At 39.5% G+C, this 24,921-nt stretch overlaps 1 protein-coding gene across 2 annotated transcripts in view; it reads right to left on the reverse strand.

Moving 5' to 3' along the window:
* Window positions 1-24,921, reverse strand: part of PRKCA (protein kinase C alpha) — a 139,295-nt gene that overhangs the window by 68,026 nt on the left and 46,348 nt on the right. For both annotated transcript variants that reach the window (XM_062506124.1, XM_062506123.1), the window contains exon 3: window positions 12,319-12,401. In XM_062506124.1, coding sequence (XP_062362108.1) covers window positions 12,319-12,401 — 83 coding nt within the window. The remainder of the gene's footprint in view (window positions 1-12,318; window positions 12,402-24,921) is intronic.

The raw sequence follows: 24,921 nt of genomic DNA on the forward strand, positions 1-24,921 counted from the left end.
AAAATAGATGGGGATGATGGGCACATTTCTGACTGCAAATAAACTGCAGCAAGTGCCCAGCTGATAGGGCTGACTGCAGGAACAGAGATCCCAGTTCTTCACCTGCAGAAGAAATTCCTCCTTGCTGTGGTCGAGTCTCCTAAATCCCAAGGACTGCAGGAGGACATCCTAAACCCATGGTGGCATCTCAAATTCCATTTCCTACTAAATGAACTATAAATTTTTTATCTGCTTTTATAGGCATCAGTCTGTGTAATTTCTACAGCAGTTGGTGCCATGACCACTGAAGCCAGAGCTCTTCCTGCCTGGGATTTTATAGGAAATGCACTGAACACTTTTGTATAATCAACGTTTTCCTGAGGGCTCTGAGTGGAAGAGATGCAGCTCAGTTTATTTGGCATCTTTTTAGTTTTTCTTGCAGTTGTAAATCTCCTAAGCTCTTTATTTCTGCATTAAAGAAACAGTTTAAATACCAAGTTTGTAAATCAAGCACAGTTCATTAAGCACCAAAGACTCCCACTGACTCACACACAAATTTTGCACTAATGCTTGGAAACCCACTGCTCCCCAGACTTTTCCCTGAATTTCTCTTCACTCTCCAGACCCAAAGCAGTACCTTGCATACAGAACATTCTGCAAAACTCAGCTGCTGGCCTGTGCAATCCAGAGCAGTTCACATTTTAACTGAGCTTTCCCTTGACAAACAAATGGGTTCTTAAAATTGGAATGCTGAGCCACGTAACTGTCAGTACCACAGGCTTTTTCCAGGTATTTGTGGAACTGTAGTGTTTTTAAAATAAATATATGCCATAAATACTTTGGGATATATGGTGATGTTTATGCACGAGTAGATCCACAACTGCATAACAAAAATCCAGTGCAAAGAGCAAATATCTTGTACTTTAAACAGCAAAGAACACCCTCACAAACTCCCACATTGGGTGTTGATGATTTATTAACCTAATTTTCAAAAGCACCAAGTGCCTCCTTGAAGCTCCTGTTGGCTCTGCTGGGGAACACAAACACTAATGAGCACGGAAAATGAACAATATCTGTGTGCACGTGCCTGCATGTGCATGGATGAGGAATTCCACATCCCCTTCAGAGTAGGGCACATTTTGCCAAAAGGCCTTAATTAAAAAAAAATAAATCTCATATTCCAGATACCTTCATGCATGACGTTCTCAGAAGGCAAAAATATCTGATACTTATGAAGGAGGAACTTGATTTTTAATATAATCTGTTTGAACCCCAACTTCAGGAAATGTTTAATTTTTGGAAGGCTGTATTGATTAAGATCCATTGATCTTTTATTGCAGTAACAACCCCAATTCTTGGAGTGTATCCCTAGAGTATTGGCAAAACAAGCAGTAATGAACCTGAGGGAGGGGATGCTGTGACAGGAGCAGAGTAACAGGAAAATGAAATGCAGTGCAAGGACAGCTGAAGTGAGAGAAAATAAAATTCTGGTTTTTGCCTCATTTATTTTAGAACGACTTGAAAATAAAGTTCTATTAGAGGAGCCATTTCTGGACTGTTATGTCACAGAAATGACTTGATTTAGATATAGAACTCCTCGTGAGGAGCCTGGAGGAGTTGGGGTCTGTGCTGGTGCTGTCTCCTCATTTGACCCTGGGGCTTTGCTGCTGCCAAACACAAAGCTCTGGGAACCACTTTGATTTGATTTGAGCTTGTAAGATCAGTAAACAGCTGCACCTTCTCACAGAAGAGCAAAGGATTAATCTGGAATGGGAGAAGAGAACATTTTCTACCCCTCTCTTCTATAATGCGCTTCCAGCAAATTTAAAAAAAAAAAAAAAGTGTGTTTCTATTTCTCTTAATTCTACCTCTGTGTGGGCAGGTTTCTAAATAAAATATGTTAAATATAAACCCATTTGTGTTTGACCAAAGTCTTTCATATTATTTATGGAGAGTCCCCTTTGTGTAGGAATATTGAACAAAGTCTGTTGATTGCAGAGTTCTTTTTATTTTCCTGAATGGTCCAATCATGCTCTTGGCACACGAAGAGACAAGTAGCAGATGTTAAACAAAACTCTGATGGATTTATACATTTCTTCTAAAAGTTACAGGACTGCTTTTATTTCTACTGGATTTGGATTTTTTTTTTTTTTTTTTTTTTTTTACTATCCTTCTATCTTTTCTAGTTCTGCTTCTCCCCAAGTCAAAATATCAAAGTATTTTGATTCCTAGTCTATTTGGTATTAAAGCAGAGTACTGACTTCACTGAATTTCAAAACTGACAACTGAATTTTAGTAGAACAAGATCAACATGATAAAAAAAAATAAACAACCAACCAAATAAAAAAAACTCCCTAACCCAAAAGTTTGAGAATAACCACAAAAATCAAAGACTTTTGTTATTAAAATTCTTATTTTTCTTTCTCAGGGGAAGTAAAAAGCTTTTAATATAGTTAAAACAAAAGGGAATGCCATTAATATGCATTGAGGAATAGGACTTAAGATTTAAAAATCAAACATCCCTACTCATAACTAGGTCAGTCTGTAGGTACTAATGAAGACCTTGGAAAAGAAAAGTGGATTTTGACTAAGTAAGAATTTCACAAAGCTATTTATAAGAAGGGATGCCCAGATTCTTCCTGCTGCATGGTAAGATTGCAGGACTCAAATTATCTTTAATTAAAAGCAATTTTTTTTTTTTTTTTTTGTGGAAAGGAAACAATAACTTGGGATAATCCCAGATTTCAAATTATTCTAGAGGAAAAATATTCTAGAATAAAACCTGAGACAAAGACACTAAGAACCTTCTCCTCAAACACTCCATGTATTTATGTAAAACCTATTTAACATAGGTTTTCTATATATTCTTATGCCCGTCTGTTCCCAACTCCCTCAAACCTCATTGCTGCAGTCAGGTTGCTTTTTATCCTATTTTTGGACAGGTTTCATCAGAATTTTTATACATCTCAACTTGTACAAACACACTAAAAGGAACCATTCCCTGGTGCTCTCTGGAGTCCCTGTCCAATCAATCATAATTTGCTTTTCATTCTAAGAAATCAGACTCTAAAACAGCACCTGCCTGTGATTTTCCAGGCCACTTTTCCCACTGGAATGACCATAGTCCATCTCAGAGATGGAGGAAAAAGCTTTTTATTCCTTTTGACGTATTTTTTACCCAATCTCTGGCAACACAAAGAATATTGACCCCATGGACTCCCAGTCTGTGATTCACAATTCCCATCACTGTAATTAGACACCAAGTGCACAATTTAATGATAATAAAGCAATTAGGTGGATAGGAGAAAAGGCTATTTGCAGACCAAAGATGGATCATTTCTCATCTTATAATAACTTTTATAAAAGAGAACAAAGACCTTAAGACTCAGAAAATGCCTTTTCAAGAGGGGTTACATAGAAATCACTTTAAAAAATTATAGTGTGTCTATCAAGTTTAGATTTAAGACTTCCTTTTTTATAAACACTTTAATTAATGTCCCTGAAGTTAATAATTTACTACATTCTACCAGTCCTTCCTACTGCCAATAGGGTCTAACCCAAATAACTATAATAACCAGTTTTTAAGAACTCCAAGTTTGGGCCTTATTCTTTTCTAAAAAAAAAAAAAAAAGAAAGAAAAGTAGTCAAAGCTATGCAGACACTTCTTACAACTATTTTTGAGGAGGCTTTTATCTCCTTTCTGGTCCCTTCTCTGCTGGTCTGATGCTCCTGTTGCCATAGAAACAGACCTGCAGGTGCTTTGATACAGATTACAATGGATTTCCCAACACTGAGACATTTCTTTCGTCCTCAGTTCAGCAGGTACCCTTCTCATGGGGACAGAAAGGAAAAGGAATAAATCAATTTCTGAATCTTCCATCAATTAAGTTCTCATTAGAAGAATTTATGATATGTTTATGCCTTTAGCTCATGAGCTCAGCACTGATCACCGGTACTTTAAGGAATGAGGTTCATTAATTACTCAGGCCATGCCACAGTTAATTTATTTGCAAGGTAACAGCAAAAATCAAATTATGAAGGGAATCATGACTGGCATCGTGTTAACTTCAGCAGAAGCACCAGGATTTGGTATTTCAGCACAGGTAATGCACCACTGCCTTAAAACCTGTTTGCATCAAGTTCCATTGGGCTGCCAGAGAAACCAGAACAATTATAAAATGACAGAATATTAACATAACACTTAATACAAGTTCCCTGAGGTCACTGATCACTTCAAGACAAATCCTATCTTTCCCAAAGGCTGAAAAAAAAAAATCTGTGAGCTATTTGGATCTCTTCAGAGCATGACCCCAATAATGGACAGTGAAAATTAGAAAATACAAGAGCAATGCCCAGGATGGAAACCAAACTGTTCTTGCTCATGCAGAGCTTTCCTTGATGCTTTCCCAGCACTGATGGGTAAATGGAGCTCCAGTGGAAGAGGATGGCAGCTGCTCCCTTCCCAGCCAGGATGTCCCCACCTCCCCTCCCTGCTTCTCCTCTCTCTCTGACTGCTGTTACAGGGTCAAAACACCTCCATAAAAGAGCTTTGCTCCTTCCTAAGAGTCCAAGCTGTTCCTTCCTCCCCACCCCCAGGGGAGTTTCACTGGAGCTGTGATTTACATCAAGGAGCTGAGGCCACACCGACTCAGCAGAGAGCAGCAAACTTCTCCCAGCTCCCCAGTCTGGAGCCCCAGCAATTCCCAGAGATGGGGACACTCTCTGGTGACACATTAAAATCACTTGGAGCATATGGGATCTGCAGTGCTTTTCAAAATTAGCCCACTTGTTTTATTCCAAAATAAGATTTAATCTAATTTTGGTGCAAGAACTGCCACCTCAACAAACAGTGCTAAAAATTGCCAGCATTCTGCAAGGCTCTCTCAGTGGTCTGTCTGTGTCTCTTCTAGCTGCTGAGTTCAGTGTGCCATAATCACTCTCTTTTATTTTAAACCCACATAGTTGTGGGGGTGGAACCTGACAGAAATGTCCGTGGTGCATTTTACACATGATAGCTCATATAACAAAACAGATTATTAGTAATTCTTAGGCATTCTTCCCCACTAAACCCCAATATCAGCACATTTACACAGAGTTTAAAGACTGACACAACAGACTTTCACGAAGGGGAAACAAAAGGTGACTAGGAAATAATGAAACTCGACCCAAATTCCACAAAACTCAAGATACTCCTAAAAACTGGAAAATAAGTGCTGTTGGAATCATGCCAACTTCAATTTGGGGAGTTAGAAAGAGTTATGATGGTGAAAATTAGCAGCCCGGAGTTGCTGCTGCCACAACTGCACCCCATAAAAAAAATTTCTTTTTACTATTGGAAATAACTTAGCTGTGAGTTCTCCTTTTATAGCCCCACTGCCTAATTGCTCTGCAGTGCTAACTTGTGAAAATCAGGGATAATTTTAGGTTCATCATGTATATACATTTCCTAACTGTCCGAGCAGAACTCTGTGCAGTGGTTAACTCTCACCAGCATCACCTACGTTACATTAGATATTCTAGAAAGAAAAATATAAAGTCTAACTTTTATGTTACAGCTATTCAGCACTTGTACTGTTCTGGATGGGGAAAATAAAAAAAAATATTCTTTATAAATAAAAAGCTATGAACTTTCAAATCTCAGAGGCTGTAACGAAAATATGAACTGCACTCCCAGGGTCTCAGGCACAAACTCCATGAACTGAGAGCCTGAAAGGCTGCAAGTGGAAGATGTGAGCAAATGTTCCTTTGGAGTCACACACTGTGCAGGCAGCCACCACAATTTCCTTCCCGTGGGGTGTTCAAGGAGAGGATTCACAGAGCTCCTTTCAATGCTGCAGGGAAAATGTTTCCATGCAGATGGACACAGAGCCAGTTTGGAGACTGGGTTACAGGGAAAAGGTGGGATTTACCAGTAGTTATAAAAGTTCATGAACTTGTTCCTTGGTAATTTAATTCTGATTTGGCTGAGGATTGTTCACTGTAGCTAAAAGCCATTTCAGTTGCAATAAAAGGAGCCCGTGCTTTAATTTAGGAATAGAAGGTACACATGTTTTCTCAGGGGATGAATAATTCAAACACATTACAGCACAAGAACTGCTTTCAGGTGACCTGGGAAGCTGCTTGCAGCTACTTAAAAGAAGGCATTTAGGAGACAGTGCCACAAGCTTCTCTGTACAGGCAGGGATGGCCATTTCCATGAACCTCTGTGACCAGAACCTCCTCCCAGTGCTGGAGGAAAATGAGCTCAATATATATTCAGTATGCACACAGGCCTTTTGGGCAGGTTTCCTTCTTTAATTTCTCTGCCTTCCATTAAAAAGAATCTTACCTCTGCACTGATTCTGTTCAAATTGGAATTTCATTGTCAATATACCCACACTTCTTAATGAGCCACTGTCACACAGCACCATTAAAAAACAATTAAAATGTTAGAAAACCAAGGAACTTTCCCCCACGATGAAATTTTAGGGCTTTGAAGTCAAAACCATAAGACAAATCCTTTATTTCTCCATAAACTGCTTTGGATACTCTGCAGAGATTCAAAAGTCAGGGTAACCACAAGGAAGAAAATGCTTATTTTTGTAAAAAAGGTAATCTGATTGTCCTGTAAAATTTCTTTTAAAGTACTTACGATAAATAACATAAGGAATAAAAATTTGCAGCTCCTTCAGTATCACTTACTGCACTGAGTGTAGTTATGTTGATTGTGTTATCTTGGACATGCTTTGGGGGAAAAGGCAGTGATAATATAGCAAGGAACACTGTATTTTGACAAAAGTATATTTGCATCGTAATTCTTTTTTATTAAGAATATTACCTACTGCCTGCATCTAATGTCTATTGCAAACAAAATCGATGTGATTAATAATTATCATCATTAGAAACTACAGACATACAAACACATCGAGTTGTTTCCTTAATCTGTAAATAGATGGGGCTTTATATTTTCTCTGTTTAGGGTATGCAATGAAAAATTGCATCAGAGCTTTTTAAGAATCACTTCAAAAATTCATACAGGCTTCTTTTCAAGTGAACATTCTTGTTAATCTGGCAAGCAGTGAACTGTGTCTTGCCAGGTCTCCCTGCATTTGTATATCTTTTGTGATGAAGTAAAAAGATTTTCATCTTAATTAAAAAGAAAATATTTCTAGGACAAGATTGCCTATTACTCAAAATTCAGATTAGCAATAAAACCCACCCCCCAACCGTAGTGACATATGGTTGGACTTGATGATCTTAAAGATCCTTTCCAATCTAAGTGATTCTATGATTCTATAATATTTTATCAAATTGTGTTTGTTGCTGCTCCAGTCTCAAGAAGTCCAACGTTTGTAACAGTTGTTTTCCCTTGTAAAAAAACAGCTACAGAGTTAAAAGCAAATCAGACAAGCCCTGCTGCTGCATTTCATTATCCTTGGAAAAAGACTGCAAAGCTTTGTGATTAAAATCCCTTTTTAACTAGTTCTACAGTAAATCTTAATACTGTGCTTCCAGTTACTGCCTTTTCTTCTCATCAGTTTGGTTTGGTTTTTGTAATTCCCTAGGCCAGTCAAGCAAATCTCTTTTCCCATTCTGAAACCAACCTCCTACATGTAAATATGATCTAGAAACATGATTAAATGCCAGTGGGGAAAATAAAATAGAAAATAAAATATTTTAGCATTTCCTGGAACTGAACAGAAAAAGAAATCTGGTCAAGACACCTAAACCCTCCAGGGCAGACTAGTTATATTAATTTATTCTGGCTTAGTACAGAAGTGATTCTTCAAATCATTTCTCTCAGAGCCCCAGCCATGAAACGAGCAGTGTAATAGTGCAGCAAATGTGGACATCAGCACCCCCTGAGCCTCAGGGCAAACCCAACCCACTGCTGCCAGCCTGAGCACCAGCATTTCTGAATTAGAGTTTCCCACTGGTCCCCCAGCACATGAATTTTTAAGGGTCACTCTTTCTCCTCCCAGCTCTTAGAATCACAGGAACCATAAAATGAAAATCACAGTGGAGTCTCACAGAGCTCCTCTCCCAAGTCCCCACAGAGGACTCAGGGAATATCTACAGCACTGTGAACAGAAGGGAACCCCAGGAAAAAAAATCTTTATTTCCTCTATTGGCAGCCCCTTGCAGCAGCTCCCCATCACCACATCCAAAACCCTGCACTGTCATGGAATTATTTTTTCCCTTGCCACAAGCTGCCCTTAAGAGATCTGTTCACAGTTTAAGAGACAAAAACACACTCAAAGATCGGGCTTTAAAGAACTTTAACACTTTAGTTCTTTTCCAAATTGCAAATGGAGAAGTATAGAATTCAACACAAAACATCTCCCTGAAGAACAGAATAATAATTTCTGTCCTACCTCTGCCTTTGTATCAGGGGTGCATGGCTGGCCAGCAGTGAGTTTATGACCCACTAAAACTCCTGCTTTAGTTTCTTCTGAACCAGTGTTGTGATCAGTTCACACTGATTTATTTTGTATTTCTGCTTTTTTATTGTTTTTTCTTCCTCTCGCAAGTGATCTTTTGTTGCTGTAATAAATTGTATCTTAACACATGTAAAGAAATCTGAAATACTGCACTCTAGAATTGCATTATCCCCATATCCAACCCACTGATGAAAATACCCAACTCCTGCAGCATTCCATAGAACCTCACAATTGCTCGCATTCACACTGAGCTTTCAAATGTGCTTAAGATAATAAAGCTCCCAAATATCAAGAGGATAATTGACTTGGAAATTGAAAGATGTCACCTCTGACATCCCTGGGTTCAGTTCCTCTGCAATGGTGAGAGGGCTTTGCTGTTCGATTTTACATAAGGACACATCTGGATCTTCCCATCCATTCTCTCCTAGATGCTCAAGGACTCAAAACTCACCCAGTGCAGTCAGATTTCACATCCTTCCACTGTTCAGTCACTCACTCTCATTGAAATTATTTTCACTTTTTAATTTCTATTTTGCTCAGATTCCTCCCTTGGATTCTCTATTATTATAATCTGAAAGGGGAATAGTGCTGATTCAGAGGCCACAATCTGTGAGTTCTTGTGCACTCAAAGTCTTATAAATTTGTACTGAAAAACATGATGCAGTCAAACACTATTTTAAAGTAATGCTTGGGGTTTTTAAATTATAAGCATTATGTAATTAGGAACATTTTAATATATAACAAAGATACCTTCTGGTCACTGAATTCCATTAACAAAGAAAACAAATATTTAACTCAATATTCAAGAAACTGAGCAATTATCCTTTAATACTGAATGCATCTTCACAAAGCTTGTTACAAAAGCACTCCATTTTTTAGGCTGCTCTTGCATTTTTACACTGATTTACACAAGTTTTAAGTTTTTCATCTATTATTTCAAACAATTTTAAGAACATCAACCATCTTCCAAACCCAAGCTCCTGAACTGGAGATGGTGCTTCCTGTGACTCTGGAAGGCACCAGCAGCAGGAGCTGTTAAATTCTACTCAACAGCATCACCATAAAGAGGTGGCCATGAAGAAAAGATGAATAATTTCTGTTCAAACTCCAGAGAGCTGTTAGACAGCAGGAAAACAACTTCCAGAGCTCACATTCTGCCAAGTAATAAGGAAATGTAAATTTTTTTTTTATTGTGTGACTTCTTGTTTCACTGAAACAGGATATTGCTCCCCAGACACCCTCACTGTAATGCCACTCAAGGATGAGCACTTTATTCCCAAGTATTATTTCCTTTTGGCACAAACACAGACATTTCAACCTCACATTTCAGCTACTCTGAGTAAAACAGTAAGAGATTCATTTTAAGCTATCCTCTTTTACACTCACCTTTATTAAGGCATTGTTTTTCAAGGACTGCCTCATTTATATTAAAAGTACAGGGCACCATAATTTAACATTATTCAGATACACAACAATTATTATTATATAATGATTATAATGATTATAATTATTGCTCTGGAAAATTAATTTTATTAATGACAGTATTTCTCTTACAATTAATGAAAAGGTTACACTGGTGCATTTGAGTACACAAATTAATCGTGCACCTGCACAAAGTAATTTTAAAAAGGATGTTTTAATATTTTAAAATCTGCTAAATGGTATGATAAGCTGTATTGCACACTGCATTTCGGAACAAAGCTTGTAGCAATTGGGATAGGAATAAGTTGCTGAATTGTAAAAGGCTTGAAACTATAGTCAAACATGTCAGTAAATTAAAGTATAATATGCTACAATCCTCTTTGTGTAATAGTACCCACTAATGTAGCACAGTTTCAATAAAACATATTTATTCTCTGATTGCTTTTAATCTTCAAACTGTTTTTGAGCTACTGCTGCTGCGTAAATATTGAAAATTATCATTTGGTAACCCCAAAACAGAAACGAGGCATCAGGCTGATTTATTTAATCACCAAGGCCAAAAACCCAAATCAAGAAATGCAGTCAGCAATATTAAAGACCATTAACAACTTGTCACAGATTCTGTCACCATGAAAAGATTCTCAGTAAAATTAAATGGTCTCACACACAAATGCTGTTCTCATTTCTGAACTTAGGTGAACAACCCCAAAGAGCCATCTCATAAAAACAGTAAATAATCAAGAACACTTTTAAGAGCCAAACCATTCACTATAGACACAGCAGAGCTACGCATGAGTGTCACCACTAAAACTCTCAATCAAGAATAACTCCCATTAATATCCTACATCAGAACTGAGCATTAAGTTAAAACCAGTTTTGGGTTGTTCTCCTTGTGGTTTCAGGACTGACCAAAGTAAATCAGAAATCATTTTGTGATTAAAAAATGTAGGTATAGAGTTCATACCTACAAATCATTGCTGGTGGGTATGAACTACATTCAGAGAATGAGGAATTCAGCAGATATTCTTTAATTGTTCAGACTTCTGCTGAAATTGTGGCCCCTTTGGGCCCTATGGGGGTTTTGCCATCAACAACTTCCAGGGATGAGAACATCACCCATACAGGGCTGACCTGGGTTCCAGCCTCTCTGAAGCACAAGGCACTTCAAATACACAACCCCCAAATTGCAAAAGCCTGCTTTAGCTGTTAAAATACGTGTACAGAGCCAAGTGCCCCACTGTAAAGCTTAAAAAAACCCAGGAACTTTCAGAACAGCATAGGTATGAAGAATAATTTTGGTTTCTTGCTCTTGCCTAATGAGTGTTTTTTTAGTAAAGTCTGTATCAGCTAAACAAGAGACACGGAACAGGGTAATTACACTCCCAACCACAGCGTTTTTATTCTGCACCTAAATATAAATTACTAAATGTTTAAAATGAAATGTTTGAAAGTATTTGATGTGAAATGTTTAAAAATTGAAATTTTAAAAATTCTTCTCAGTTCTTCAGCATTTCCTCATATTTAAATTTAAAAATGAGAGAACTTTTTAATATCTGAAATTTTCCAAGACCCCTTGTGGCTTCTGCCCATATATTGTTCACTGACCTCCTGGCTGGCATATTGAAACAATTCATGAGAAGCTCATTAAAACGTAGCAGGAAAATTCTTTTGGTGCATTTTATCAGAGGAGATAATAGCCTACAATCTAGAGCATGAATATGTGATAAGAAACAAAACAGAGCCATTCAGACAAAGAACACTTGGAATGTATTGTTCCCATAAGCAGATGTTAAATTACTTCACTGTAAAGTGGGATTTATAAAACCCAAAGAAATGTTATTTTTATGTGAACAAACGAGATCACTTTATTATTTCAGCAGGGTGACACAAAGATCTTGCACATGTGTCTCACCATGCAGGCAGATGTGTTGAGAGGAAAAACTGGTTGAGGACCAAAAATGCTACAGAAGTACTGACAGAGCAGGGTGGAATGGGAGTATCCAGACTGCTAGACTAGCTCAAACATGAAAATAAAATAAAAACCCAATAAGCCAGCTGGCTCAAGATTAAATTGTCATTTAACTGGAGCTACAGATCCTTGTGTGCAGTGAGACAATGACCAGAGACAGCTCGAAAGATACACTTTGAGATAAAATAGATACAAAGAAAGCTCAGAAAATCTTCAGCCTTTCTGGGAATTGTTAACATCAAACACATCCAACATAAAGGAAAGAAAATAAAATGCTGATTCATGGCTGGGTAAATGCCTCAGGGTTGTCATGTTCCGAGGATATTACTCTTGCTCGCACACTCAAGCTTACATTTCTTAACAAAAATAGATTTTTCAGTCCACAAACGCTCACTTCACAATTGTTAAAACCCACTTGGACTCAATTATCTGTCATGAAAAACCCATTGATCCTGTTTGTAATCCACTCTTGTGGGTGTAACAAGATAAATTTGTGTGAAGCGGTGCCTGAAATGTCAATGTACTCACATCAGTGTCGGGTCCCTTGTCAGCCCCAGGACAGGAGAAGGTAACAAACTCATGGCACCTCTTATGAACCACAAAACAGCAAACTGGCAAAAAAAAAAAGGGGAAACAACAGTTAGAATGGTTGGTGGCGGTGTTCCTTTTTCTTTTTTTATTTTGTAGCAAATAAAAAATATTTCACCTGTAAGTCAATGAAAGAAAGCAGAGCCCCATGTGAGACAAAGACACAAGACCTCACACAAACGCTGTGATTAAAGAGGAGATAAGCATTCACATTTAAAAAACAAGAGACTCTACACAATGATAAATCTTTAATGCTGAAGACAGCCCACAGTGCTCAAATACAGTGTGGGATGAGCAGTTCTACAAAGCCCCATTTCCTGAATCTAAATCCTTCTCTGTCACAGGAACTGTCAGTGTGCATCCAGCAGGCACAAGTGAGGAATGCGAAGCTGCAATGAAACAAACCCATCCTTGGGTGTGGGATTTGTTCCCCTGCATGCCTGGGGAAGGTCTCTATGAAAATCCAAAGTGTTTTCCAGTTAATCACTTCTGTGAGGGACCAGAGCTCTCTCTGAGTGAAGTTGTTGTAGAGAACAAAGTGTTCTCATAGCCCAGAATGGCAGGAGATAATGGGAAAAGAAAATTAGCTCCTGATTGCAATGTGAATCCCATTTAAAATTTATGAATGATCTGAAAGAACTTTTTCTTTCTGAGATAAAAAAGCTCCTGCCATGGAATCGAGGCCATAGGTTGTCACACAGCATGGAACACGCAGGTCCCTCCAAACCACACCAAAAGAACAATTTGCTTGAGGGTGCTTACTTTAAGAGTCAATTATCCAGCTTTTCACCCCCACTATGTGTTCTTTCATAATATTAAACTTAGTTCAGATATTTTGAAATTGGTCCACATTTCAATGAAACAGATAATCAAGATCTGAAATTTAAAAAGCCTTATAATAAACTCTGTGCCACCAAACAGTGAGTCAGGAGGCTGTAATGAAATGATTTAAAAGTAATTCACAGTTTGTTTATAGGTAATGCATTCTCTGTATGCTGGAAATTTTGCATTTCCAACACATAAAAACACACTATTTCCCAAATCTCACGAATAAAATAGGTTTGAATTGCTTAAAAATTGCTAACATTGAATTTCCTCAATTCCAGGGGAAAATGTATTAAATTATCTAAATTGCTCTAAAGAGCTTATTGCATGAGGCAACTTTAACACTTCTCTTTCCCATTTAGAACACATGAATTGATTTCATAAATAAATAGTGAAGAGAGCAGTGACCAGGTACACCTGCAGGTCACTGCAGACACAGCAGTGATCCCATTAATGCCAGGCTGGCCTCATTCCCACCCCTAAGTCTGCCATTAAAGAAGTCTAATCACCCTTCTCTCTCTCCCAGCTATTTCTCATCAGTATCCCATACAGAAATTGTTTCCAACTGTTCTATTTCTGACGTGGCATATGTTTATTCTTTGGGCAAAGGGAATAAAGTGGGTTTTGCTCCACTGATTCCAGATTAGCTCTGCCGACTCCACTTGAGCCAAAGCTCTGGCTCAGTGGCTGCTGCCCACTTGGTTGTCTACTTTGTTAATCAGCCTAAATCCCAGCGAATCCTGCAATTATCATTTTGATGGTTTGTTTTCTACCAACTGAAAGAGCACTGAGTGGCAATTACCATTAATATTACTTGCAGCTGAATTGGATTTTACTTTCAGATTATATTTTTGGTTCCAGATCTTCCAGTCTCAAGAACAATAAACTGATTTGTGTTTTCAGGAAGAAACCACATGCAAAGAAAATGAAAAAAAAATAAAAATGTTGGTATATCCTTCAGAAAATAAAGAGGCTAACTAATTACTTTTGTAAAAGTAGCAAAATATAATGTGATAATCAATGCAAAAGATCTGAGAAATATTATGGGAATATCTGCTTCACCGATGCCTGCCATTCCAATTAGGACCTTGGAGTGGCTGCTCCAGCTCTGCCTTTACTCAGCAATGTGTGCAAAGAAAACTGCATATCTGGGCATCTATTTTGGGCAGAATTTCTGAAACACCACAGTCACGTCCTATCTGTGAGCTGACAGCCTCTCAGAGCATGTGAAGGAATTCATTCAACCACAGACAATGTCAACCTTGTTTTTAATATGATTTAAGCATTGAGATAAAGACGTGGGAAGAGGAGTGCCACTGTTTGCTCCAGCCTGTGAACTTTAGCTGTGAACCTCCCTGGAAATGATGCTCATCACACTGCAATGGAAAGGACAATTCAGCTGCCAGAGTAAACAAACCAGAGAGAATTTGTCCCTTTGGACTTGGGGCTACACCTCAAAACTGCGTGCTAAAGCTTTGATTTTTCAGTGCTGGCTACTGAACTCTCAAAACTGATTTTGTGTCCAGCCTAACCACAGACTGCCTGATGTGGGCAACTCAACATGGACAGCCTTATTCTTCTTCCTTTATTTCCCTTCTGTAATGGGTGACTTCTCTCCAAAGAGCCTGGTTCCTTAACAGGTGATCCAAAAGTATCAGACCTGTCTCACTGTTGAGAATACTCAAACGAGAACCAAACAGTTTGACATAGAAACAAACAATGCAACAAGCAACTCTCATGGAATCATAAATCCAAAGGGAAAAGAACAAGTGTCAACTGAAATCCATCTGACAGTCAGCATTTCTGCACATGTAATTTAACATCAAATTTTCATGTCGAAATCCAGCCATTGGAGTGTATTTTAGCATTTGTTGTTAGTGTTTTCTTTATTTCACAGAACACAGATCTGGAGAACTCATGTAAAAATTTACTTAGTTCAGCTAAGTGCAAACAAAGTGTCATCCGCTTAAAATAACATGTTGGTTTGGGGTTTTTTTTAGGAATAGAGATGAAAAATAACCTCTCACTTGTTACTTGTTTTGAAAAGATGTTAAGAGCTTCACATCACTTACTGCAGCTGTTAAGAAGTCACATTATGTTCACCACCTTCATGTAATGAAAGTTGTATTGCACTGCTTTGCAGAGGCTGCCAGGAAATTTGTTCCTTTACACTTTACCATGAGCTGAAGTGAGCTGGCACACATTATGCAGAGTAGCTCAAGAGCAAGTGGCATCTCGAGGCTGACAGCTAAAATTAAAAAGAAAATTATTGAGGTATTTTCATGTTTTGACAGGGTGATTTTGATCTGTGGTGTATATACAGAATCTGGCTGTGAGCTTCCATGCTCTCCAGCTCTGGACTTGCTGGAGCCAAGGTTTCCCTGCAGCCCAGGCAGGGGAACAGGGAGGGATGCAGAGAACAAAACAGACCTTGTGCTACAAAACCAGACCAACTACTCGCTCTCTGCTGACATGTGCCATCTCCAAGGCTGCTCCCTGTCCTCCCAGAGAGCAGAAAATGCCAATTGGGCAGCAAAAAACCAGGGAAGAACCTGGGAAGGAGCACTCAGTGCATTCTCAGAGCAAACAAGCTGAAGACACGGCTTGTGGGATTTCTGGTACATAATGGAGGGCAATTCATTCTACCCACAACTGTTCTGTCCAGGCACTGCACAGAGAAGAACATGTTGTTATCAATAATACATACATATATTGCTGTCACTTGGATTTACAAGGCTCCACTGTAAATTTCCAGCTTTATTCCAAATTATATGGAGTGAAAAGATTGTTGTGATATATGGTCGGGTGAGAGTTATCTGCTAAAAAATACTGCTACTAATGGCTTTCATATATGACACAGATGGATGAGACCAAAGAGAAGTACTGCAATCATAAATAACAGAAATAGAAGCAATCTTCTCTATTAGATGATCTATAAAGAAGAAAAGCCATTGCTGAGCCCACACATCACTCAGCCGTATGTCTGAAGAGCTCTACAGCCACAAGCACTCCAAAGAACAAGGGGTAAAAAATACCAAGACAAAAGTCACACGCTTTACAACTGAGAACTATTAGAAAAGGTCACGAGATTTATTTTTTTTAATCACTTGTAAACTCCCACTTTTGGAAGAAAAAGAACAGAGTAGGTGAGCCTTTCCATTAGATATTAATATCACTACTACACCACAGTATTTATTTATTCAATAAAACACATTCAGCTGCAAAGCTAAAGGGTAGAGAGAATATATTTGCCAGAGTCCAAATGAAATTCCAGTTACAATATACAGAGAAACCAGTGAGGCTTTTTCAAGTCATCTTTGACTTATTTTTGTAATCATACAATTATTAAGGTTGGAACAGAGGACCAAAACCATCAACAAATGGAACAAATACCACCATGCCCACTGACCAATAGTCAAGACTTGTCCCAGCTCAAATGATAGATGGATAACATTTCAACCAGTGTAGAAATCACATATTTTCCTACCTAAACCAACCCCAAAGCTGTGGCTCCACTGTCAGGCCATTATTGGGTGCCCCACAAAAACAGGCACAATTTGTTTCCAGGTTTCAAGCATTGATTCTTCCAAAGGAAGCAGCATTGCAGGTCTTGTGGGCAGCAAGAGGGAAATAACTCTGCACACTCAGTATTGTTGTGGGGTTCCTGCTTTGGGGCTTTTAAATAAGAATTGGTCCTGAACTGGACTGAGGAGTGATCACAGAAGTTCATTAAGAACAAAACCCTCTCTGGGTTATTCTCAGAGGGTTCTAGAGCACTTCAGAGTCCCTGCAGGAGTTTGGAGCAGGGAGTCATTGCTATGTTGCTGTTTCACACGCTTTGCATTCTCTCTGAGGCCACAGAATTTCCCCTAGGGGCCCATATCAGTGGCTGGCCTGTGTTTTCTACACAACACCAAGCAATGAATGAATGAACAAATGAATGAATGAATGAATGTGGCACATGGCACGTGTTACATCATCCTAAGAGTAAATATAGCAAGTACAATAAACAGAAATAGGGTAGTACTTCAAAAGAGACAATCAATTAGATACCAACTACATTTGTTTAAATAAGTTTACTAGGAATAGATAAACAAGAAGAGTAGCAATTAAGATATAGGATGTAAGCAATATTTGTCTTTCTCCTCTTCTGAACATATTATAACCTGTAAAAATATAATGAAAATCCCTTTTACATTAAATATAAACAAGGCTGTAGATTATAAAGCAAAGACAAGTCACAAGCTTTGACTGCTACTGATGTACTGAATCCACTGAGACTTTTTAAAAAGCTAAATTACTCTAACTTTTCCAACATACATAATGTATAATACACCAGCCTGCCTTTGTGCCAGTGTTTCACCCCATCTAGAAGGAAGTGCTGTCTCAGGAGAGTAGCCAGGCTAACACAACTCTTTTATACAATCCTTCTACTTGGCATTTCCCACTCCTTCCTGACTAAACCAGCCTGGAGCCCGGTGAGACACAGTCTGCTCCAAGCTCAGATAGTGAATAAGATAAACAACCTCTCTGCCCATCACCTTAACAAGATGCTAAGCTTCTTAAAGCTCTTTTGTGAGCCCACAAGGTCACACAGCACCTTCACAGCACTAATCTGTGTAGTGCTACACATTCCCTAGCTCATGAGCTACCTTCGTTTGCATTGTGGTTTCTGCAAATTTCAAGCTACCTTCTCAAAAACCTACCCAGGTGGCAAGGTATAGAAATACATGAAATCAATGTTGATAAATTAGGGCTGATTCCTATTTCTAAAGCTCCATGTCTATCTGATAATAATTGCTCTGCCTAATCTCAAATTCATACCTCTGACCTTGCTGCAGATTTTCTGTTTGGTCAAGTTCAGTCAGACTAAAAAAAACCCGGGTGGAGAACAGAAATAAGACGACTGTAAACCCTGCTGTTTAATTGATTTTTTTTTTTTGATTTGAGAGAAAGTAATGGTTAACTGCAACAATATCTTATTTGTGTGAAAGGATTATATGGATTGTCTGGACAGTCTTAACTACTCAGGTCATTAACTCCTTTACAGTAAGTAGAAAACAGATGGATGTCTCTGGTAAGCTGGCTTTGCAAGCTCCACAACAGTGTGCAAATACAGGCTGTGTGCCTGGCAAGGAATTGCATATGCATTTACATTTACCCAAACAACGTTGGCAGACCTGGCAGTACCATGGGACAAAGTCATAAATATATACCTGCACATTTTAAATTATAAATTTATGCCTAATATGTTTTTGAAACAGTATGGATTTAGTAAAATACCTCGCATAATATATTCAGATACATAACAGATCTGTCATTTCTGCCTTCCATTACAGGAAAAAGAAGGTACATGATACAGTGTATTCTACTAAAACTGCAGCACAATAATTGGAAAACTGAGGAAGAGGTTCAAAATATTAGAGGATTTAATGCAATATGAAATATTCAGCACTGTTTCAATCTACTTATTAATAATATAGTTTCTGAGACAGAAAGTATAGTTTCTATGCAAAGCCCTTGCTAAAATTTCACAAAACCATTAATCTCCCTCCTTTGAGGTGTCCCATTTTATAAATGAATAATAATCCAGGAGCCATCTATTAAAACTGGTGCTGAAATAGCTATTTTGAGAACTCATACCAACAAAAAAAGGTGACCCACAATCATAGACATTTTCTATCCCTTCTGCAGTTTGAATTCACTTCAGTTGAAGAAGCTGCTGCTGTTAAAGTGTTTTCTGCAGCCACAAAGCCCTTCTGGGTGCTGCTCTCATCTGCTCTGGAGCTGAGCACAGGCACAGCAGTGAGGAACAGCACAGCTCTTCCAATTAAAGAGCTAACACAATAGAGAGCCCAGAACTGCTTCCTGTGAACGCTGAGCAGTAGTTCTTCAGATTTTTCAGCTATTTCAGCAGTGACCCAAATTGCAGAAATGGGATGTCTTATACAGAGCAGCTCCTTCAGTTTGAGGCATCACCCAATGCAAAACCCAGGGGCTGGGAGAGGGAGCAGGAGGAAGCAGCACAGGCTGTGTGTATTTTTTGGGCTATATGAAATGATAGGATATGAGACAAAACCAACTCTCCAGAATGCAGCTGCTGGGTTGCATTTTGTTCTGTAACACAGCTGGAATTCCAGACATCGACAGCAAGCAAAGAGTTTTTGGAAAATCACGGTGGCAGCATCGAATGCAAGAGAATCTCCCACAGTCACATCTTGCAGCACGAAAAATGAGGTGCTCAGTGGGCAAATCATCTCTAGAACCAAGAGTAAGTGCAATGGCCTTGCTCTTACAAAAGCAGCCAGAACAGAACTTAGAGAACTTCCCCCAGTTCTGCCTCTATCCCCAAGCTCAGGAGCAGCTGGGCAGACCCCAGCCCCAGGAGCTGCTGTGGGCAGAGCTGCCCAAAGCTGCTCCTCGCTGCCAGCCGAGCTGAAAACACCTCTGTTCACTGGGGGGGAACGCACAAACACAAACTTCTGAAAAATTTCTGTGGCTTCTTAACCTTTCATCTGATGTTAACTCATCCCCATGGTCAATAGAAGGAATGGCTGAACCCCCTGGCAGCTCCAAGCATGGGAAACTGATGGAATAAGGAAAGCACGCTCATACAGCTGTGAGGTTTTACCCTGAAGTCTTTAGTAGAAATGTTATAGCTTGTCTTTCCCAGCATCTTACTTCACAATGTAATGATACTGAGCTGTAAACCAAAAGATTTCCTGCGAGTATGATTTGTAAGGACACCAATACAGTAAGTGAAATGCCAGACCTGAATGCCAAGAGCTGCACATTGAAGTATTTTGGGATATTTTGAATTTAGGCTTTCAGTTGTATTTGAGAAACCCTATAACATGCTAATAAAATTAATGAGCCTCCCTTGCCAGCAAACACAAGCCACACACTAATTCCATTATTGCCAAATAATGTTTATTTTTCTTCAGGATGTCAAGAAACAAGGCCAGGATGACACCGAACAAGCTGTTCGAAACATGAACAGAGCCGTATCCAAACACTGAAGCACAAGAAATGAACTTCCTGCAATACCTGTTAGGACACCATCCCGACTGGGAATTTACATGAGGAGAGTTGAGGGGCTTCAAGGTGACAGATGACCTCCAGATTATTTCAGATGTGAAGTGATCCACTGGAAGGTGCAAAGGAGGGGGTGGGATGATGTCAGAAGATGTCACACAGCAGCAACTCACATTGCTCTATGGTAATGAGCTTCTCACCTCCTCTCCTCTCTGGGTTTCTGGATGACTACAGCCTCACAAAGAGCCAGCAGCCTCCTGCCATCCCTGCCCTAAGGCCTCCACACCTTCCATTCCAAGAAAACACACATTATTTTGGTTTGTTTTGACAGTAATTATTCTCTGCGTGTCTAAACCTACCAAAAGTGTGTCTTGAATAGAGGAAAGCATTTGAAACCAGAAAGGTTCGAAAGACATGGCTGAAATTTTCAGAGGTTATGGAGGAAGAAGATCAAGTTCAGCTCCTTTTGCACATAAGGGTTACTAATAAAACCAACTGATAATTCCTGGTTATTAATAAAACCAGCTAATAATTCCTTTAGACACTTTCCTCGAAGAATTCAGGCTTGTTTTTTTAATCCTACCCACCCATTCTCTTTCAGCAGTAGTATTATAACAAGAAATTGAAGAGGTTTTGTTAATTAAAGATTTTTCCAGTTCCTGTTTCTCTTCATTATTTCCATGTTATTCAACAGATGCCCAATATTTGTTGCAAGTCTTATCCAATTACATACATCTTATTAAAGGGTCATCTGCTAGAAACTTCAATATCACTTTCCTGCTCTCATCAGTCACTGCAAACATTTCATCTCAAAGAAACTGCAACTTCTCAGGAAGAAAAACAACATACACAAAGAATGTAAACTCCAAATTAGACTAATTACAGTTAGAAATTTGTTGCCAAGTTAAGACAGCACACAAGACAACACATACATTGGAAAACCAATTAAAGAATTACGAATATTCACTCTCAGATTTCTTTTCCACAGTGTGTTTGGTGGGCATATTATTTACTCATAACAAGCAAATTAATTTTGTAGGTTTGGTAGTTATCAAAATTACACGGTTGACTAAAGGACGTAAGTTACAGTAATTCATTCCAATAGCAAAAGTGGTATTCATAAGAAGTACCTGAGGGCTCAGAGGTTGGCAGTACATAAGTAACAAAATATGAAACCATGGAAACGTGTCATCATTTAATTATGAACAAATTATTTATATTTGCCGTAAACCATTTAATTAAAAAAAAAATTTCAAAACAAAGAAGGAGCTGAGATGGGAGGTTTCCAGCAAGAAAACCCTGTGGAAACAGTCAGTGGAATTTTTCACCAGGTAGAACCACAGAACCGTAGACTGCTTTGTGTTGGAAGGGACTTGTAAATCATTTTATCCCACCCTACCCTGCCATGGCAGGGACACCTCCCACTGTCCCAGGCTGCTCCCAGCCCTGTCCAGCCTGGCCTGGGACACCTCCAGGGATCCAGGGGCAGCCACAGCTGCTCTGGGAATCTGTGCCAGGGCCTCCCCATCCTCCCAGGAAGGATTTTTCTTCATTTCTAATCTAAATCTTCCATCAGCTTGAAGCCATTGCCGCTCCTCCAGTCCCGTACATTCCCTGTAACTTTTAAAGGTACATTTTGCACATGAATTGAGAACATTTGAGCAGACTGTGCCCACCAGTCTATGAAGCCAGCAGCAGCCTTGCCTGCAAAGCCCCCCTGAGCTCCCCCAGCCTGCTGCAGAGCTGGACCAGCTCAGCTGTTTGCACTCCTGGGGCAGCACATCCTCAGCACAGGGCTCACAGAGCCATGATTCCCTCAGTCAGGTTAAGTGACCACTTTAATTTGACATTCTGCACATTGCTGTCAGAACCAGTGCCCTGCCTGCTTGTTTCTATGTCCAAACACTTATCCAGACCTTTTTTTTTTTTTTTTTTTTGGCAATGTTAAGATTTTGCTGGAGCAGTTCCCCCGAAGTTAGCTCAATATAGAGCACATGGAAGCTCACACAACACAAAAATAGAACTGCAGGACCACCAGAGTAGCAGAGATTTATACCAGGGAAAGTATCCCTGTGATAAAAACCTGTAACAACATTGAAACAATCTTTCTGGCATGATTAGGTCAAAGAACTGAGATGATTTCTTCACTTTGTCCACATGACTGAGAAAGATTCCAAGACATTTTTAAGCAGAGACAACACTCATAGAATCTGGTAATTATCTCAAAATTCCCAAAATTCAGTCTATGTTTGAGCTCTTAATTCTTAGAAATAATCATGGTTATTCTTGTTACTAAATCATATAAAACTCTGACTGTGAAAATTATATAAGAGCGTTTTCCACTGCATGCTCATGACATATTTTTGCAGACCTTCCTGGCTCACTGAAGCAGCAATATAAACAGCATTTCTTAGTTTCTGTCAGATAGACTGAGTAGTATTCTCATGATATGGAAAGGTAAACACTATTCCTTCCCCCATGTATTTACTAAAGCAATATATTAGCACAAATGAAAATCAAGGCATGAATGTCAGTGATAAATTAGCTGACATTCATCCGAGAATATTGCTTCCAACAGAATTTTCAAGCAGCAGTAAGGGCCTGGAATTCAGTAAGCCATGACTCAAACCAAAATAAATAAAAAAAAATAACAAGAAAGATGAGATTTCAACTTGTTCCCACTCACCACAGAACATGCATTAAGGGTCTACAGAGCAAAAGTGAAGTAAATCAATTCCTGTCATTACTGTCTTTGCAGAGTGATTTTATTCAAGGCTTTACTGCATGGCATTGGCACTTTAGAAGTAAGGTCATAAAGTCATAAAAGGCAACTGAAAAAAATTAAAGCAGTCTGTGACTGAACAGCCAATCTATAACTTGTTAAGGAAAACAAGAGCCGAAGTTTGAGCTTCAGCTTGGCAGCTTTTAGAAGCACCGACTACTAACATATCAAATAAGAAATCCTTCTATTTCTTATGGGAGTTTAAAAATGTAACAACTTTATTAACAAAAAATAAAACCACTGAAACCACTTGCTTTTGGACTTTAAAGTTTGTCTGACCTGAATAATAACTATTTCCCCTAACTAGCTGTCCCACTTCTTACTCACAGCGCAACAAAGCAGTGCATTTTTTTGACAACAGGCATTTAACACCATTAGAAACTACAGCTTAACAAAGTCTCCATAATACACTTGTGAGTGCCTGAAATGTCATATTTTTCCAGAACTAACGGAAGTACTGGTGGATGCATCCATTTTAAGTGACAAGTCATTGCTAAAGGTGTCATATAAATAAATCATCTCACTAGATTTGAAGGTAAGTTAAAAGTGGCCTATTTTATTCTTGTGCAGGAAGAATTAAACACATCACAAATGTATCACTGGACTCTGCTTAACTGCAGCACTCTGCTAGACTTCAGTGAGTCAGGGGAAAGAAGGGAAAAAAAACCCCACCCAACAGAAGCCAGGCACTTGCTCTGGCACAGAGCCCCAAAGTGACATGTGGGAGCAGTTAGTCACTGACACAGAGCACACGGGCACAGCCCTGCAGGGCAGCACAGCTCAGGGGCTGCTGCCAGCCAGGTGCCACATGGCCAAACCCCCCTGGAGGCACCGCTGTGTCCACGTGTGCGAGGACACCACCACGACTGCAAAAAAATACAAATAATCATGGCAAAGGACATATGGAAGCAGCACTGGTGAGTGGCACCCAGGAGCCCACTGAGAAATGACACAGAGACCAAAATTCAAGCACTTCATGGGGACAAGGTTTCTTTGTTGGGCTCTAAAGCCCAGGCAGTGACAATGGGAAAGGAAGAAAACTGAAAGCAGGACAAAACCAGGCGGAAAGGGACTGGGGGGTACTGGTTGACAGCCGACTGAACAGGAGCCAGCAGTGTGTCCTGGTGGCCAAGAAGGCCAATGGCTCCTGGGTTGGTTCAGGAATGGTGAGGCCAGCAGGAGCAGGGAGGTCATTCCTCCCCTGTGCTCAGCACTGGTGAGGCCACACCTGGAGTGCTGTGTCTAGTTCTGTCCCCTCAGTTTAGGAAGGACATTGAGACACCTGAGCACATCCAGAGGAGGGAACCAGGCTGGTGAGGGGTCTGGAACACAAACCCTGTGAGGAACGGCTGAGGGGGCTGGGGTTGTTTGTCCTGGAGAAAAGGAGACACCTGTGGTCAGGTGGGGTTGGTCTCCTTCTCCAGGCAGCACTGACAGAACAAGAGGACACAGCCTTAAGCTGTGCCAAGGGAAATATAGGTTGGATATTAGGAAAAAGTTTTTCATGGAAAGAGTGATCAAGTACTGGAATGGTCAGCCTGGGGACGTGATGGAGTCACCATCCCTGGATGTGTTCAGGAAAGACTGGAAGTGACACTCGCTGCCAACTTGAGGTGTTGGGGCACGGGTTGGACTCAATGATCTTGAAGGTCTCTTCCAACCTGGTGACTCTGTGAAAACCTCCAGGTTTATTGATAGGGTAAATGATTCAGGGAGCCTGGGGCAAGTGACCCCACTTTAGCAGTTTCCTCAGAGTTCCTATCTATGTTTTCATACCACTTGCTTCCCAAATCCCAGAATTCCATGCTGAATTCAATATTCAGTGTTGAATGTCCAAGTTCTAACAGAACGGTGCCTCTACTTGGCAGTGTTTGTCCTTAGAACTCAGTTTGGAAACAAAG

The sequence above is a fragment of the Cinclus cinclus genome, chromosome 20, assembly GCF_963662255.1.
Source record: "Cinclus cinclus chromosome 20, bCinCin1.1, whole genome shotgun sequence".
Taxonomy (NCBI): Eukaryota; Metazoa; Chordata; class Aves; order Passeriformes; family Cinclidae; genus Cinclus; species Cinclus cinclus.